This window comes from Mustelus asterias, chromosome 4 (genome assembly GCF_964213995.1).
Source record: "Mustelus asterias chromosome 4, sMusAst1.hap1.1, whole genome shotgun sequence".
NCBI classification, from domain to species: domain Eukaryota; kingdom Metazoa; phylum Chordata; class Chondrichthyes; order Carcharhiniformes; family Triakidae; genus Mustelus; species Mustelus asterias.
In genome coordinates, this window is record NC_135804.1 from 16668400 (window position 1) to 16688445 (window position 20046).

At 44.7% G+C, this 20046-nt stretch overlaps 1 protein-coding gene across 3 annotated transcripts in view; it reads right to left on the bottom strand.

The window, feature by feature from the left end:
• Window positions 1-20046, bottom strand: part of LOC144492509 (rifampicin phosphotransferase-like) — a 189830-nt gene that overhangs the window by 114409 nt on the left and 55375 nt on the right. For all 3 annotated transcript variants that reach the window (XM_078210601.1, XM_078210602.1, XM_078210600.1), the window contains exons 6-7: window positions 15051-15166; window positions 6267-6322 (exon numbers count right to left, since the gene is read on the bottom strand). In XM_078210601.1, coding sequence (XP_078066727.1) covers window positions 6267-6322; window positions 15051-15166 — 172 coding nt within the window. The remainder of the gene's footprint in view (window positions 1-6266; window positions 6323-15050; window positions 15167-20046) is intronic.

Genomic DNA, 20046 nt, shown 5'->3' on the forward strand with positions numbered 1-20046 from the left:
AAGGATGAGGCTGAGTTGGATGATCAGCCATGATCATAATGAATGGCAGAGCAAGCTCGAAGGGCCGAATGGCCACTGGTGCTCATTTGTTCTATGTTTCTGTGTTTCTATAAGAGCACATTGGGGATTTGACATGTAACAATTCTGCAATCTATCTCTTTGTAGCGATCAATTTCAATGACTAGAAATACCTGGGCCTTTTCATCAGGTTTCACCTGAGTTTGTGTTATGCACTCATGGCATTTGACACAATGTGCCAAAAATCATAAAACTAAAGATTTATCTATTCTGTGTGCCGTTTTGGAATTCCTCCATTCGAAGGGATAATTGATCCATTGCAACAGAGTTCAGAGATCAACAAAGATGCTCCCAAGAGTTAAACTGTACGCCGTTCACGTCAGTGAGATGCTATGGTCTTGCCGACAGCACCCCACCGTGGGTTTCCTGGTGGTGAAGGGTGTGTTCAGTGGGAAACTGTGTTGACCACGGCGGGACCATGTGATCCCACCGCCTGCGAGCGGTGTGCCGCAGAGAGGGAGTAAAATCTCACTGGGAGTGTGTGATTTGGAGCAAGGAACTTGTTTTTGTTCGAGAAAATATGACCAAATAAGCAAAACAGATGTTGTAAATATAAGCAGATCATTTAATTAGATCCGTTCATGTGGGCGCAAGTTAAAAATTAACAAGGCAGGCTTCAAATGAGGAGAATTTTTCTTGGATGTGGAAAATGCTTTCAACGAAAGCTGTTTATGCTGTGCAGTTATCACCAGCACTGTTTAATTGGCCATGGGACAAATGCTGACAAGGCTGCATCCAGATTGAGACAATGAAATATTATTAGAATAATAAAGGTCACAAACTGCTGCAATTTTACAAATGCCAAATCAACCAGGGCGGCACGGTAGCACAGTGGTTGGCACTGCTGCTTCACAGCTCCAGGGTCCCGGGTTCGATTCCCGGCTCGGGTCACTGTCTGTGTGGAGTTTGCACATTCTCCTCGTGTCTGCGTGGGTTTACTCCGGGTGCTCCGGTTTCCTCCCACAGTCCAAAGATGTGCGGGTTAGGTTGATTGGCCAGGTTAAAAATTGCCCCTTAGAGTCCTGGGATGCGTGGATTAGCGGGTAAATATGTGGGGGTAGGGCCTGGGTGGGATTGTGGTCGGTGCAGACTCGATGGGCCGAATGGCCTCCTTCTGCACTGTAGGGTTTCTATGATTCTATGAACCTCAGTAAATTGTAAATGGTGTAATGTATACACAGTATTCTGATAGAAGTTTCTAAAATTATGAGCGGTATGGATAGGGTGAACATTTGGAAGCTTTTTTCCGAAATGACAATTACAAGGGGGCACAAGTTCAAGATAAGGGGGGAAGGTTCAGTGGAGATGTGCTGGGGAAGTTTTTTTAGTAAGAAGTCTCACAACACCAGGTTAAAGTCCACCAGGTTTATTTGGTAGCAAAAGCCACTAGCTTTCGGAGCGCTGCCCCTTCGTCAGGTGAGTGGGAGTTCTGTTCACAAACAGGACATATAAAGACACAAACTCAATTTACAGAATAATGATTGGAATGTGAGTCTTTACAGGCAATCAAGTCTTAAAGGTACAGACAATGTGAGTGGAGAGAGCGTTAAGCACAGGTTAAAGAGATGTGTATTGTCTCCAGACAGGACAGTTAGTGAGATTTTGCAAATCCAGGCAAGTCGTGGGGGTTACAAATAGTGTGACATGAACCCAAGATCCCAGTTGAGGCCGTCCTCGTGTGTGCGGAACTTGGCTATCAGTTTTTTTATACAGAGGATGGCGGTGGCCTGAAACGCACTGCCAAGTGAGGTGGTTGGGGCAGTTACGTTAAACACATTTAAGACTTTACTGGATAGACACATGAACAGGTGGGGAATAGAGGGATACAGGCAGTTGGTCTTGATAGGACAATGTGATTGGCGCAGGCTTGGAAGGCCGAAGGGCCTGTTCCTGTGCTGTACTGTTCTTTGTTCTTTGTATGGATAGCAAAAATTAAGTAGGTATTTGGCTTGATGTTCTCTTTTTTAAAATAATATACTTTTGCAGTCAGTGTTTCCAGTCACTATCTTCATGCTACATCTTTCATATGGACAGTTTATAGTCATAGAATTCCTACAGTGCAGAAGGAGGTCATTCAGCCCATCGAGTCTACACCAACAACAATCCCACCCAGGCCCTATCCCAATAACCCCATGCATTTACCCTAGCTTGTTCCCCTGACACTAAGGGGCAATTTACCATGGCCAATCCACCTAACCTGCACATCTTTGGAACGTGGGAGAAAACTGGAGCACCCGGAGGAAACCCACGCAGATACAGGGAGGACATGCAGACTCCGCACAGACAGTGACCCAAGCCGGGAATCGAACCTGGGTCCCTGCCGCTGTGAGGCAGCAGCGCTCACACAGAAACTGGGAGAACGCATAGACAGTTACCCAAGGCAGGAATCGAATCCATGTCCCTGGCGCTGTGAGACAGCAGTGCTAACCACTGTGCCGCCTTTTCTCTCTCTTTACTTTCTCTTTTCTGAATCAATCTTCATATAACAATGGCAAGCATTACAAGATAACAATTTTACATTTTTGGTTTCTTTAGTAATAAATCTTAATGTTAGTTTAGAATTAGTTTCAACCTGATCGTGGATAAGGATAGATCTGGTCCTCGGGTTGAAGTTCTGAACTGGAAAAAGGCTAAATCTGATGAAATGAGAAGGGATCTGGGAAGTGTGGATTGGCACAGGCTGCTCTCTGGTAAGGATGTAAATGGAAAGTGGGAGGCCTTCAAAGGAGAAATTTTGAGAGTGCAGAGTTTGTATGTTCCTGTCAGGATTAAAGGCAAAGTAAATAGGAATAAGGAACCTTGGTTCTCGAGGGAGATTGTAACACTGATTAAGAGGAAGAGAGAGTTGTATGAAATGTACAGGCAGCAAGGAACAGATCAGATGCTCGAGGAGTATAAAAAGTGCAAGAAGCTACTTAAGAGAGAAATCAGGAGGGTTAAAAGAAGACATAAGGTTGCTTTGGCAGACAGAGTGAAGGAAAATCCAAAGAGCTTCTATAGTATGTCAGGAGCAAAAGGAAAATGAGGGATAAAATTGGTCCTCTTGAAGACCAGAGTGGTAGACTGTGTATGGAACCAAAAGAGATGGGGGAGATACTAAATGGTTTTTTTGCATCCGTATTTACTGAGGAAACGGGCATGGAGTCTACGGAAATAGGGCAAACAGGTAGGGAGGTCATGGAACCTTTACAGATAAAAGGGGAGGAAGTGCTTGCTGTCTTGAGGCAAATCAGAGTGGATAAATCCCCAGGACCAGACAGGATATTCCCTCAGACCTTGAGGGAAGCTAGTGTTGAACTTGCAGGGGCCCGGACAGACATATATAAAATGTCAGTATTTACGGGGGAGGTGCCGGATGATTGGAGGGTGGCTCATGTTGTTCCATTGTTTAAAAAAGGTTCCAAAAGAAAGCCGGGAAATTATAGGCCAGTAAGTTTGACGTCGGTGGTGGGCAAGTTATTGGAAGGTGTGATAAGGGATAGGACCTACAAATATTTGGATAGACAGGGACTATTAGGGAGAGTCAACATGGCTTCGTGCATAGTAGGTCATGTTTGACCAATCTATTAGAGTTTTTCGAGGAGGTTACCAGGAAAGTGGATGAAGGGAAGGCGGTGGATGTTGTCTACCTGGATTTCAGCAAGGCCTTTGACAAGGTCCCTCATGGGAGGTTAGTTAGGAAGGTTCAGTCGCTGGGTATACATGGGGAGGTAGTAAATTAGATTAGACACTGGCTCAATGGAAGAAGCCAGAGAGTGGTTGTGGAGGATTGCTTCTCTGAGTGGAGGCCTGTGACTAGTGGTGTGCCGCAGGGATCGGTATTGGGTCCATTGTTGTTTGTCATCTATATCAATGATCTGGATGATAATGTGGTAAATTGGATCAGCAAATTTGCTGATGATACAAAGATTGGAGGTGTAGTGGACAGTGAGGAAGGTTTTCAAAGCTTGCAGAGGGATTTGGACCAACTAGAAAAATGGACTGAAAAATGGCAAATGGAATTTAATGCAGACAAGTGTGAGATATTGCACTTTGGAAGGACAAACCAAAGTAGAACATACAGGGTAAATGGTAGGACTCTGAAGAGTGCAGTTGAACAGAGGGATCTGGGAATACAGGTACAGAATTCCCTAAAAGTGACGTCATAGAATCATAGAATCATAGAAACCCTACAGTGCAGAAGGAGGCCATTCGGCCCATCGAGTCTGCACCGACCACAATCCCACCCAGGCCCTACCCCCACATATTTACCCGCAATCCCTCTAACTACACATCTCAGGGATAATTTTTAACCTGGCCAATCAACCTAACGCGCACATCTTTGGACGTCACAGGTGGATAGGGTCGTAAAGAGTGCCTTTGGTACATTGGCCTTTATAAATCGGAGTATCGAGTTTAAAAGTTGGAGTGTTATGGTAAGGTTAAATAAGGCATTGGTGAGGCCGAATTTAGAGTATTGTGTACAGTTTTGGTCACCTAGTTACAGGAAGGATGTAAATAAGGTTGAAAGAGTGCAGAGAAGGTTCACAAGGATGTTGCCGGGTCTTGAGAAGCTGAGTTACAGAGAGAGATTGAATAGGTTGGGACTTTATTCCCTGGAGCGTAGAAAAATGAGGGGAGATTTGATAGAGGTGTATAAGATTTTGATGGGTATAGATAGAGTGAATGCAAGCAGGCTTTTTCCGCTGAGGCTAGGGGAGAAAAAAACCAGAGGGCATGGGTTAAGGGTGAAAGGAGAAAAGTTTAAAGGGAATATTAGGGGGGGCTTCTTTACGCAGAGAGTGGTGGGAGTGTGGAATGAGCTGCCGGATAAAGTGGTAAATGCTTTTAACATTTAAGAAAAACTTGGACGGGTTCATGGATGAGAGGGGTGTGGAGGGATATGGTCCAAGTGCAGGTCAGTGAGACTAGGCAAAAAATGGTTTGGCATAGACAAGAAGGGCCAAAAGGCCGGTTTCTGAGCTATATTTTCTATGGTTCTATGGTTCTAAACCAGATGAGGGTAGCCGATGGGTCTCAACCCTCGGTGAGTCAGGGAGATGTCTATCCCAGCATGTGAAGACAGACTCCGGCGGATTGAGCAGTCTCTGCAAGCGTTGTGGAACACGAAGAGCAGGACAAGACACAGAAGATGTCCTGGTCATCCACTGCGCCTAGTCCCATCTCCAGCCGTCTCGACTCTTGTCTTGCCACTGGATCCAGATGGGAATTGGGAAGAGAGAGTGAGGCTGATGCTGCGCAACTCTCCCTCACTTTAATCCAAATCAATGCGCTAGTCTCGACACCATTATCACCTGTTATGTGCCAGGACATTCCTTGCCCGAATTGGCCTGATCAGTCATCTTCGGACACACCGCACCCAGCCTCAAAATGACTAATGGTGTCGAGGTCTTCATCGACGACGATGGATGAACAACAACATGAGGCACCATAGGGGTGCTTGTGAGGGAATTAGGTGCATAGTTTGGCATGGATAAGGTATGGGGAGTGTGTGGGGAGTGATATACCATGAGAGGTGAGGGCCATTTTTTACTCTTTTTTTATTGATTTCAGTGAAGTACTGACACACAGGAGTCGGCCTTCCATCCAGCCTACCTCCACACCCGGCTGCCTCTGCACTGTTTCCGGGTATAGCAGGCCCAACTATTAATCCAGCCCAAACCACGCCCCCCCTCCCCCCCCCCCCCCCCCCGCCCCACCCCCTCAACTGGAGAGCAAAATATGGGGCCTCTGATTCACTTAGACTTCCCTATCACATTTATAGCACATTTCTTTGCACAGTGAGACACCATTATTATTTACAGTACATACTATATTGTAGATGTCAGTGGACATACATTATAAAGAAACACTAAAGCAAAATGCTGCAGATGCAGGAATCCGAAACAAAACAGAAAATGCTGGAAAATCTCAGCAGGTCTGACAGCATCTGTGAAGAGAGAATAGAGCCAATGTTTCGAGTCTGGATGACCCAATCCAGACTCAAAACATTAGTTCTATTCTCTCTTCACAGATGCTGTCAGACCCACTGAGATTTTCCAGCATTTTCTGTTTCTGTTATAAAGAAATGTGTCCTGTTTAAATAAAACATGAAAACCTTCATGCATCTGAACAGCTATACTAGAATACATGAGTATGACAATTCAATTTAGTTGTGTCAGAATTCATTAGAAAGTTGGAATCATTACCTCAAAGTGTGCCAAGATCAAAACATAGCGATGCATGTGACTCCAATTTCTGATACCTATAGATAGATATTAACATTAGCAGGATGATTATTTATTTTATAATCTTGCAACATACACAATGTTTAAACTCTATTGTAAAAATCCCTTGAGTGTTCCACTAAAAGTGTGGACAGAATTTTCCAGCCATTCCCACTGGCAGGATCATCTGGTCCCGCTGAAGTAGATCCCCGTTGTGGATTCCCCAGCGGTGAGACGGGCAAACCATGCAGTTAGCCATTAACTATAGATAGATATTAACATTAGCAGGATGATTATTTATTTTATAATCTTGCAACATACACTGGAAGATCCCACTGCAGGCCAGTGGCAGGCCGCCTCTGCTGTGGGAAAACCAGTTGTGTGTGGTGGTGGTGGGGGGAGGGGAAGGGTGGGGGGGGTGTGCGGCTGGAAAATTCCAGCCTATCAGCCGCTCTTGGTTAAAATTCTGCCTCTCCTGGTGGGGAGTTACACAGTGAGGTGGGGATTGCGTGTATTAGATACAGTATCCCAATTATATTAAACAGGCTGGATAGACCAGTGGGTTTTTTTCCTGTTCATAAGTTTCTGTATATTTATATCACAAAGTCAAATGATTGTATGTTTATCAAAGTTTCTTATTGCTCAAGGGCAGTTTTCTCCTTAATTATATTAGAAAGAAAATTAGCAACGCTTCTGAAATTCAAAAGTGTCCTTACATTGGTTCTTTGATTTGATTTATTATTGTCACATGTTTACAATGAAAAGTATTGTTTCTTGCGCACTATACAGACAAAGCATATCGTTCTTGGAGAAGGGAGTGCAGAATGTAATGTTAGTCATAGCTAGGGTGTCGAGAAAGATCAATTTAGTACGAGGTAGGTCCATTCAAAAGCCTGACGGCAGCAGGGAAGAAGCTATTCTTGAGTCGGTTGGAACGTGTCCTCAGACTTCTGTATCTTTTTCCTGACGGAAGAGAGTATGTACAGGGTGCTTGAGGTCTTTAATTATGCTGGCTGCTTTTTCAAGGCTGCGGGAAGTGTAGACAGAGTCAGTGGATGGGAGGCTGGTTTGCTGGGCTTCATTCACAACCCTTTGAGGTTTCTTGCGGTCTTGGGCAGAGGAGAAGACTCGGTTCCTATAGGTCTAGAGCAGTCAATCTGTGTTTCTGCATTTTGCTGTCAAAAGTGCTCATAGACTGAGAGTAACAGTAGAAGCTTCAGTTCATTGGTGGAGCGTAATATTCAAGACCACACACTGACTACCTGATCAAAATTTGCAGCACAACTTGTCAGACTTTTATCAAGTCTATGAAGGAATAGCAAGATGCAATTTTGTTTGACCAATTATATTGCAGTTATATTACAGATAACATTGGGTGGGTGGCAAGCATTGAATTATAAAGCTTTCTATTGTTCTTTCCAAGAATTCTGTGCATGCTCGATTGTGGCTTGAATTTCGGATGTGTGCGATTATCCTGTTGATTCTTGAATAACATAAAAGCCTTGAGGAGCTTTCACAACTTTAAAATTTTGACATTTTTTAAAGTTTGCTTTAATCTGGTTCCAGTTGTCGTATGCCACTCAGTCTATATTAATTGAAGTTAAGCAATTATATGCAATATGATCCTTTAATTTGAATTACAATCACCAATGTATTAAATATGATATTAAATTTACTTCATTAACACCACAGAGACTTTTTCTTAAAATAAAATGCAACTTTGCTGAAAGTTTATAGCTCGCATCGTCTGGAGTGGGTTTCCACACCTGAAAAAGCACTAGGTCAAAGGAGATGTGAGGGGTACATTTTTTACACAGAGAATGGTAGGTGTCTAGAACGCGCTGCCAGGGGTGGTGGTGCAGGCAGATACGATGGAGGTGTTTAAGGGGCTTTTAGATAAGCGCATGAATACACAAGGAATAGAGGGATATGAAGCAAGGGCAGGCAAAAGGGATTAGTTTAATTTGGCGTCATGCTCGGCACAACATCATGGGACGAAGGGTCTGTTCCTGTGCTGTACTGTTCTATGTTCCATCACAAACGGATTGGCTGCAGTTACTGTGCACATTTTTCATCACTCCATCACTCGGACCACTTGACCATGACACAAAAAATTCAGTATTACTGCCTCATTAGATTTCAGCCTTCAATATCTGAAGCTATTATAGGAGAGTGAATGACAGTTACATTAGACAGAGCAAAACATGAACACACATGAACATTTAATACACGTTTATAATTGCCAGAATTGTATAACTAAATTTCAGGTGAGTTATATCTACATCTTTTCTTCAAGAAACATTTTTTTCTATCACCCATCTCCCCAACATCCATCACTATTGTAAGCTCTGTGAACTACTCCAGAGATTTTACAGCAATGTATTTATAAACTACTTTGAAGTAGCTGCTTTGGTGGTCAGCATGTGTACAGCCAGTGCGATACGCTCCCCGCTCATAATTATCCTCCTTACAATGTGCCAGTCTGCATGCAAAGATATACAAGTCTATGACTGTTCGTACAGGGAAATTAGGCATGCAGTCCTGAGAGAGAGCGTTGCCAATTTTCTCTGGCCTTGTAACCTAACCACAAAAATGTCCAATCCACTTACTGCCAATAGTCTACAAACTCTGCTGATAAGGCAGAACAGTGACAAAATCCATCATTCAGTAAACTCAAAAATGGTTGTTTTCAGACAGAATTAAGAACAAAGAAAAGTACAGCACAGGAACAGGCCCTTCGGCCCTCCAAGCCTGCGCCGATCATGATGCCCTAACTAAATTTAAAAAAACCTCTGCCCTTAATCAGTCCGTATCCCTCTATTCCCTCCCTATTTATGTATCCATCTAGGTGCCTCTTAAATGTTGCAAATGTGCCTGCTTCCGCCACCTCCTCTGGCAGCGTATTGCAGGCACGCACCACTCTGCGTGAAAAACTTCCCCCACAGCACATCTCCCTTGAACATTCCCACTCTCACCTTGAACCTGTGACCCCTTGTATTGACACTTCCAACCTGGGAAAAAGCCTCTGACTATCCACCCTGTCTATGCCTCTCATAATTTTGTAGACCTCTATCAGGTCTCCCCTCAGCCTCTGTCTTTCCAGTGAAAACAATCCTAGTTTATTCAACCTCTCCTCATAGCCAACACCCTCGAGACCAGACAACAACCTGGTGAACCTTCTTTGCACTCTCTCCAAAGCTTCCATGTCCTTCTGGTAGTGTGACCAGAACAGCACGCAATACTCCAAATGTAGCCTAACCAACGTTTTGTATAGTGCAACATGATTTCCCAACTCTTGTACTCAATGCCCCGGCCGATGAAGGCAAGCATGCTATATGCCTTCTTAATCATTTCGACCACCTGTAGGGAATTAGAGACCTGCCCGTCCAGATCCCTTTGTATTTTAGTGTTCCTGAGGGGTCTGCCATTTACAGTATAATTCATACCTAAATTTGATTCTCCAAAAATGCATCACCTTGCATTTGTCCAGATTAAACTCTATCTGCCATTTCCGTGCCCATATCTCCAGTCTATCTATATCCTGTTGTATCCTCTGACAATCCTTGGCACTATCAGCAACTCCACCAATCGTCGCGTCATTCTCAAACTTACTAATCAGATCCCCCACATTTCCCTCCATATCATTTATATATACTCCGAACAACAGAGGTCCCAGCTCTGATCCCTGCGGAACACCACTAGCTACAGATGTCCATTCTGAAAAACACCCTTCCACCACTGCTCTCTGTCTTCTATAACCAAGTAAGAAGTTTAACAACACCAGGTTAAAGTCCAACAGGTTTATTTGGTAGCAAAAGCCACACAAGCTTTCGAGGCTCTGAGCCCCTTCTTCAGGTGAGTGGGAATTCTGTTCACAAACAGAACTTATAAGACACAGACTCAATTTACATGAATAATGGTTGGAATGCGAATACTTACAACTAATCCAGTCTTTAAGAAACAAAACAATGGGAGTGGAGAGAGCATCAAGACAGGCTAAAAAGATGTGTATTGTCTCCAGACAAGACAGCCAGTGAAACTCTGCAGGTCCACGCAACTGTGGGAGTTACAAATAGTGTGACATAAATTCTGATTCTAGGATCGCATGATAAAGACTCAGGAGGAAAAAAGCAGAAATATTTATGTGAAATAGTGTGACATAAACCCAATATCCCGGTTGAGGCCGTCCTTGTGTGTGCGGAACCTGGCTATCAGTTTCTGCTCCGCGACTCTGCGCTGTCGTGTGTCGCGAAGGCCGCCTTGGAGAACGCTTACCCGAATATCAGAGGCCGAATGCCCGTGACCGCTGAAGTGCTCCCCAACAGGAAGAGAACAGTCTTGCCTGGTGACTGTCGAGCGGTGTTCATTCATCCGTTGTCGCAGCGTCTGCATAGTTTCCCCAATGTACCATGCCTCGGGACATCCTTTCTTGCAGCGTATCAGGTAGACAACGTTGGCCGAGTTGCAAGAGTATGTACCGTGTACCTGGTGGATGGTGTTCTCACGTGAGATGATGGTATCTGTGTCGATGATCCGGCACGTCTTGCAGACGTTGCTGTGGCAGGGTTGTGTGGTGTCTTGGTCACTGTTCTCCTGAAGGCTGGGTAGTTTGCTGCGGACAATGGTCTGTTTGAGGTTGTGCGGTTGTTTGAAGGCAAGAAGTGGGGGTGTGGGGATGGCCTTTGATCCTAGAATCAGAATTTATGTCACACTATTTGTAACTCCCACAGTTGCGTGGACCTGCAGAGTTTCACTGGCTGTCTTGTCTGGAGACAATACACATCTTTTTAGCCTGTCTTGATGCTCTCTCCACTCCCATTGTTTTGTTTCTTAAAGACTGGATTAGTTGTAAGTATTCGCATTCCAACCATTATTCATGTAAATTGAGTCTGTGTCTTATAAGTTCTGTTTGTGAACAGAATTCCCACTCACCTGAAGAAGGGGCTCAGAGCCTCGAAAGCTTGTGTGGCTTTTGCTACCAAATAAACCTGTTGGACTTTAACCTGGTGTTGTTAAACTTCTTACTGTGTTTACCCCAGTCCAACGCCGGCATCTCCACATCACTTCTATAACCAAGGCAGTTCTGTATCCATTCAGCTAGTCCACTCCGAAACCAATGTGATTTTAGTTTTTATACCAGTCTACCACGTGGGATCTTGCCAAACTAAAGTCCAAATAAACTACATCCACAGCCCTTCCCTCATCAATTATCTTTGTCACCTCAGAATCACAGATCATAGAATCGCAGATCACAGAATCACGGAATACTACACTGCAGAAGAGACCCTTCGGCCCATCGAGTCCGCATGCATGAAAGGCCCTGACCTGCCCACCTAATTCCACTTGACAGCACTTGGCCCATAGCCTTAAATGTTATGGTGTGCCAAGTACTCATCCAGGTATCTTTTAAAGGATGTCAGGCATCCGCCTCCACCACCCTCCCAGGCAGCGCATGCCAGACCGTCACCACACTCTGTGTAAAAATATTTAATCCCCCCTAAACCTCTCACCCCTCACTTTTAACTTGTGTCCTCTCGTAACTGACCCTTCAACTAAGGGGAACAGCTGCTCCCTATCCACCCTGTCCATGCCCCTCATAATCTTGAATACATCAATGAGGTCGCACCTCAATCTTCTCTGCTCCAACGAAAATAACCCAAACTTATCAAATCTCTCTTTGTAACTTAAATGTTCCATCCAGGGCAGCATCCTGGTGAATCTCCTCTGCACCTCCTCCAGTACCTTCACGTTCTTCCTATGATGTGGCGACCAGAACTGCACACAGTACTCCAGCTGTGGCCTCACCAAAGTTCTATATAACTCCATCATGACCTCTCTGCTTTTGTAATCTTTACCCCGATTGATAAAGGTGAGTGTGCCATATGCATTTTTCACCACCCTATTAACCTGCCTTTCGGCCTTCAGACCTCTTCAAAAAAATCAATCAAGTTGGTGAGACATGACCTTTCCGTACAAAACCATGTTGCCTGTCACTAACTAGTCCATTTTCTTTCAAATGTGTATATAACCTGTCCCTCTGTATCTTCATAGAATCATAGAATTCCTCCAGTGCAGAAGGAGGCCATTCAGCCCATCGAGTCTGCACCAACCACAATCCCACCCAGGCCCTAACCCCATTTACACTTGCTAGTCCCCCTGACACTAAGGAGCAATTTAGCATGGCCAATTCACCTAACCTGCACATCTTTGGACTGTGGGAGGAAACCGGAGCACCCAGAGGAAACCCACGCAGACACGGGGAAAATGTGCAGACTCTGCACAGGCAGCAACCCAAGGCCAGAATTGAACCCGGATCCCTGGTGCTGTGAGGCAGCAGTGCTAACCATTGTGCCACCATGCCACCCTTCTCCAAGCTACACAATTCTCCGTATCTTCTCCAAGATACACGATTACCCTGCACTTGTCCCATTGATGCAAGCAGCTTGTAAACTCATGCTCTCTGTTCACTTTAATGATTTCCATATGCATCTTGCAGACTGGCTGTACACTCAACAAGGGAACCAAGCAACATGAAGGGCTAGCACCATGCACAGGGAGCTGGGGTCACTTAATAGCTGCCCACTCCTCTTAAAGAAGCCGCACTCATGGGACAGGAGCTGCTGCAGAGAAGGCTTTGAAGGAAGGTAAAGAACAGCAAAAAAGACAACAAGCCAGAGAGAGAGCTCCCAGGATCTTGAGTACGAGCTTCGCACAGATGTGCAAGTTCAATAATCCCACACAATTGGATAAAGTTAGTGAATGCACCTTCAAATGCCAGATCATAACCACCGCTCCAACAACCTTTCATGTTGTTCATTGCATCACATGTCCGTCAATCACCCATCAATAATTGGGACCCATTCAGCCTCGCACTCACCTCTCTCAGCTTCCACATACATCTAGCTATTCAGAAGAGATATTTTGGGGAGGCAGTGGCATAGTGGCATTGTCCCTGAATTAGTAATCCAGAGACCCCAGGCAAGATCTGGGGACCCAGGTTTGAATCCTACCGTGGCAGATGGTGATATTTGAATTCAATTTTTAAAAATCTGGAACGAAAAGCCTAATGATAACCATGAAACCATTGTCAATTATCATAAAAACCCATCAGGTTCACTAATGTTTGTTAGGGAAGGAAATCTGGCATCCTTACAGCTGGGAGTAATGTGTTGTGCTGATAGCCTGTGTAACCAAGCCGCCAGCCTCTGGTGCTTCCAGGTGACCAAGGATGGCAGGTACCTTTGATGGGTAGGACATTCCAATGAAAATCCTCCTTCTTCTCTTCTGCCTCACATGTTTGCCGCTCTGCTGACTGTCGCAACCCAGGATGTACTGAAATGATAGCCCCCATCAATGTTGATGATACTCTCCTGACAAGCCTCCCAACTTCTCCCACTTTGGATATCCCCAGTACTGCCACTGACTGGAAGACATGGGACAATATTTCCATTAAGTCTGTAGCAGGTAAAGAAAGTCAAAGAACCTCATGTGAAAGTTAGATGGTTGGCCCTTCAAGTAACAAGAGTGGGGTGGGGGTGGTGGAAGGGTTTCCCCTGCAGCTGAAGAATGATCTAAAGAGGGTGTTGACAAGACCTGTGACATTCATATTGGCACATGATGCAGTAACTCAACTGCAGAGGTCATTTGTTGTCATGTTTCCCTCCCTCTAGACGTTTCTAGTGCAGACTCGATGCACTCTGTGTGGGGGATTTCAATGTCCACCACCCAAGAGTGACACCATACAGTCGTTTTGGAGATGCTGCCTTTTCAGCCATTCCTTCGCAGTCACTGGGTCAAAATCTTGGAATTCCCTCCCTAACAGCATTGTGGGTTAACCCACAGCACATGGACTGCAACGATTCAAGAAGGCAGCTCACCACCACCTTCTCAAAGGCAACTAGGGATGGACAATAAATGCTGGCCAGCCAGCGACGCCCATGTCCCATGAATGAATAAAAAAACACATCTCACACCTGCACCATGCACCCTGGATGTCCTGTGTACGGCACAGATCATAGAAACATAAAAGATAGGAGCAGGAGGAGGCCATTTGGCCCTTCGAGCCTGCTCTGCCATTCATTATGATCATGGCTGATCATCCAACTCAATAGCTTCATCTCGCTTTTTCCCCATAACCTTTGATCCCATTCGCCCCAAGAGCTATGTCCAGCCGCCTCTTGAATACATTCAATATTTTGGCATCAACTACTTCCTGTGGTAATGAATTCCACAAGCTCACCACTCTTTGGGCGAAGAAATGTCTTCGCACCTCCATCCTAAATGGTCGACCCTGAATCCTCAGACTGTGGCCCCTAGTTCTGGACTCCCCACCATTGTGAACGTCCTCCCTGCATTTACCCTGTCAAGTCCTGTTAGAATTTTATAAGTCTCTCTGAGATCCTTATGCTTTGCTACTTCATTGAAACTTGCACTACAAAAGCTGAGAACTGCAAGAATGTCAGTCAGGATATTTCCAGCCACTTCTGATGAATGAGGGGGGATCTCATAGGGACGTAGATTCATCAGAAGCAGCTGGAAACATCCTGACTGACATTTTTGCAGTTCTAAGCTTTTGTTGTGCTCGTTCCAATGAAGTAGCAAAGCATCATTTTGTAGCACATGCTTGAAAGGTTAATGATACATGCACGCTTGTATGCTACAAGCAAGCCCTGTCAATGAAAATTAGGCTGTAACACAAAAATGGGAAAGTATACTATGACGTTGAAAATGCACATATTTGCTAAGGAATAGAACTATGTTCGTTACCATAAGAATGATCTCTGACTCCACGAAGAAGAAGTTCAGTCCTTTCATGTCCTTCAATTTCAATCTCGCCAACATACTGGCCCCATTGCTCAAAATGCATCTGCTGTTGATTGTACCTTCGAGACAGAAAACAAATAACTGAGCATTGTAAAAGGTACATTCCTAATCTGCGTTTGGAGGGACCATGAGTACTTCTGCAGTACTCTTTCTAAAAGCAACATGTTACAGTATCCAAGTCAAAAATGCAAAGGACTGAAAGATCCTGCCAACGAGCACGATCGTCAAATTCCAGCCTATAATTAGCTACTCATTTTGTCATTGAAAGTAGACGGCACTGTTTAGAAACTGGTGATGTGGAGATGCTGGCGTTGGACTGGGGTTAACACAGTAAGAAGTTTTAACCTGGTGTTGTGAGACTTCTTACTGTAGAAACTGGTGGCCAGTGATAACTGCACAGCATTTAGAATCATAGAATCCCTACAGCGCAGAAGGAGGCCATTCGGCCCATCAAGTCTGCACCGACCACAATCCCACCTAGGCCCTATTGCCGTAACTCCTTATATTTACCCTGCTAATCCCCCTGACACTTGGGTTAATTTAGCATGGCCAATCAACCTAACCCGCATAGTCTTTGGGCTGTGGGAGGAAACCGGAGCACCCCGAGGAAACCCACGCAGACACGAGGAGTGTGCAAACTCCACACAGACAGTGACCCGAGACCAGAATTGAACACAGGTCCCTGGCGCTGTGAGGCAGCAATGCTAAACACTGTGTCACCATGCCGCCCAGCCAGTTTTTGTTAGACTGGGTTTGCCACTCATGTACGCTGGGCATGTGCAGTTGATTCTATTGCTCCCTAACGTCAGAGCAAGTGACACCATCGAGAGTGGCCAGAACCAATCACAGATTAGCTGTCCCCCCTATTTAGACAAGAGTCAAAGCCATCCCCTTTTCTTTAAAACTAGGCACATAATTTCATGGAAGTGTAATTTAAGCACAAAATTAAACAGCAGGATTGAAGTCCAGTCATGAAATAAGAGCTGTTTCACATAGTATTTTAAAGGTTCTTGATCAGCCAAACAATCTTCAAAGTCTTCCAAGTGTCATTATTGCTTGATTTGGATTCTTGTAACTTCATGCAACTTCTGTGCGAGCAGGGGCTCCTTAAGGATGAGTTTTAACCAAGAGAGATTGGGGTTCAGCCCTCCCTGGCGTACTCAACAATTTGACACATGAGCGAGGGATGTGCACTGTATGCCAGGGCGGTCTATTACTACTGAGCTTCCTGACGCAACATTAGAATTTAGAAGGATATCTGTGTCCCTGATTAATTAATATACAGTCTTATTGTTTTTCAGGCTAAACCTAAACTTTCAACCATGTTCTTTGCAGGCAATGTGTCCGTATGGATTTAAAAGCTTTTCACACTTGTGCAGAAGTGTACTGCTGGGCTGGGATGGCATGGTGGCACAGTGTTTGCATGCTGCATCAAAGTGTCAAGGGCCTGGGTTCAATTCCCGGCTTGGGTCACTGTCTGTTCAGAGTCTGCATGTTCTCCCCGTGTCTGCGTGGGTTTCCTCTGGGTGCTCCAGTTTCCTCCCACAGTCCAAAAGACGTGCTGCTTAGGTGCATTTGCCATGCTAAATTCTACCTCAGTGTACCCAAACAGGAGCCGGAGTATGGCGACTCGGGGATTTTCACAGTAACTTCATCTCAGTGTTAATGTAAGCCTACTTGTGATGCTAATAAATGAACCTTAAAACATAGTGAATTGATGTCACTGGCAATCCGCACCTATGCAGAATGACCATCTCGTGCTGCTGGGAGCTGCAGTGTTTGTTGCTGGTATTGTTTGAAGGATTCCTTGGCCATGACACTTTACTTCACTCAATAATGCCTTACCCATCCCAAGAGCTGACTGGGCCTCAGTTTAATATCGCATATTATAGACAACAGGGGCATCTTAACCCTGCCTGATTAACACAATACAGGTTGGTTAGAGTAAAAGCACTCGGGGCAAACACCCCGAATGTCTCACTGTCTTCTCACAGACTTTGATTTTACATTGCTCTTCTGAGACCTGCCTGAAACTACAGAGTCCTTCTTTAAAGATGCACATCGGGCTGCATTGGCATCCTCAGGGCCAACTGCTATTTTAAACATCTTGGGCGGAATTTTCTCAAAAACATTCTAAGTGTCAAACGGGTGAGTAAATGGTAGGTTTACGCAGGCGCCCCAATCTCCCAGTATACTGTCACTCCTCCTCCCTCCCCTCCCCCCCTCCCCCACCCCTCTGGGCATCACCCACCCACCCCCCAAATCTCCATCCCGGCCGATTGCACCCCCCGCAGTTGCCACCCTCAACCCCCTCATGCCACCCCCAATCGATTGGCGCAGCAAGCCGGTAAGATCCCGGGAGCTTACTTTTCCTGTTCTTAAGGAAGGGAAACTTTTCTGAACCTACTTCATAACTTTTCACTGGTTTACTGTTAGCACATTTTCACTTCTATCTTTCCCTGTCTCTGATATCATTGCTCTGACGGTCTTACACAAATTCAACATCAGATTCCTGCTTTTACGTTCGCTCTTCTCTGTACAATTACTCTATTCATTAGTGCTTCTTATGGTCTTCTCACTTTCAAAGATCTCCATATCTCCATCCCTAAATCCAAGGGTTGGGATTTTCCGGCCTAGCGCACCATGAAACTGGAAAATCCCGCTCGAGGTCAATGGAGCTTTCCACGGTCCGCCCCTTGCCCAGCCCGATACCCGTGGCGGGCAGGACGGTAAAATTCGCCCGAGAGACTTGCAGAATTATGAAGGGTTTTTGATGTAATAAATGGCAAAAGACTACTTTAATAAAAGATTTGGGGTCATTACTCGAAAAAACAATTCAGAAGAATATTGGAAAAGGGGTAAATTGACATAATTTTCCAAATGTTGCTAACCATCATAACTTTACTACCGGGTTGCTTATTTTTGCTGAATTTTAAACACTGATGACAGGCACTTGTTACCTTCACTGTAAAACAATGCAGCTCTGAGAGAAGAGGAACAAGGCAGCCGGAAATTGAAGAAAAACCCCCCAAGATTGTGAAACATCTAGACAAGTACACTCAGACGAACTGCTTAACCATTTCCCAAACAATTCTGTGGTTAGACTGTGATGTTGTAACTCTCTAACCATCTCACTTTATTTGAAAAGCTAGTCATTCGCAATGTTAGAACTTTTTTTCTGAGAACGGCTCCCATCAATTCACAGTCTTGTAAAATAACAACCCCACAGATGACAGGGGCCAGTAAAATCCCACATTCTTTTCAGCAACCAATGTATTGTTCTACCCTAAACACAAACCCACAAGTTGGCGTCCAAGCTGAAAAGAATGAGGTTCCAAATTGTATGAAACCTTGTTCCAGGACCTCATTCCTCTCACTTTAAAGCATCATAACTAATAACGTGACCTCTATTTACGTCCATACCAACCGCTTGATATTTGTATCTCTCTAAATGAACGTCTTGTTTCCACTATTGTGGATAGTATAGCAGATAGTATTTTATCCTGGTTTATATTTCCATTGAATCCCTGCAGTACAAAAGGAGGCCATTCGGCCCATCAAGCCTGTACCGACCACAATCTCACCCAGGCCCTATTCCCGTTGCCCCACTCATTTACCCTGCTAATCCCCCTGACACTAAGGGTCAACTTAGCATGGCCAATCCACCTTACCCGCACATCTTTGGACCGTGGGAGGAAACCAGAGCACCCGGAGGTAATCCATACAGACACAGGGAGAAAGTGCAAACTCCACACAGACAGCGACCTGAGGCTGGAATTGAACCTGGGACCCTAGCGCTGTGAGACAGCAGTGCTAACCACTGTGCCACCGTGCCGCCCCAACATTTACTTTCTAAGACTTTTCCTTTTGAGGGTTAAGTATTAGCTGAAGTGCTGCTTCATGGTGTTATGGCTCAGGTCAGAAACTCCAAAGTTTTGCATCTTGAATTTGGCTCGGATAAGCATGATAGTTTTCATTTCAGGTATAATTCAAATAACCCACTAGGGAGCTTTAATCAAACAAAGTTTATTTAAAAATATAGTTAACATGTATAGTAAGAATATTAGCAAGAATTTCTATCAATTATAAACAACACCAAAACAGCCATGATAATTTATAACCCAAATATAGGAGCTATCTCAATCAAACCAATCCGATAAATAAGACCCTTCAAACAGGTTTAATACAGCCTAGGCTAATGCTCACGTGATACTGGAATTGAGTCCTTTGAATGAAGTCTGCAGCTCTCTGGATAGACTCAAACAGTTTGAAGTCAGAACAGCTTGCCAAAACACCAGGGACTCCAGGCAAGCCACCAACAGCAGGTTCCCCCCTTTGGAAAGGCAAGACCTTGCTTTCAGATAACCAGCAGAATTTCCAAAACCAGGGAGAGAATTCTTTGCAGCTTGATGCCCCTTCTAAAACTAAAACTCAAACTAAACAGCAGCGCAAACTGAAAATGAAAGAATTCCTGACCTGCCAACCAGTTTTTCTCCTAATAATGCTGAGTTACAAATATCCCAGTAAAAATTTTAAAAAACCCATTTAAGCAGCAACAAAAAGACTCATCCAGACAAGCTGGTGCCATAATGACATCAGCTAAGGCTATGAGCTGAGAAACACTGAAGCTGTGAGAGCGGCAGAGATCATGATTTTAAAAAAAATCTCTAAAGGTACACTAAGGTACAATGGTGTTTAGCCAGCTCATACTTTATCATACTTTACACCTGGCAATGAGGTCCTCACTCAACAATGAATGCATTAGGAGGTTAGTGGTTAGTATTGCTGCCTTACAGTGCCAGGGACCCAGATTCGATTCCTAATGTGGGTCACTGTCTGTGCGGTGTCTGCATGTTCTCCCCTTGTCTGTGTGGGTTTCCTCCCGGTGCTCAGGTTTCCTCCCATAGTCCAAAAGACATGCCGGTTAGGTGCATTTGCC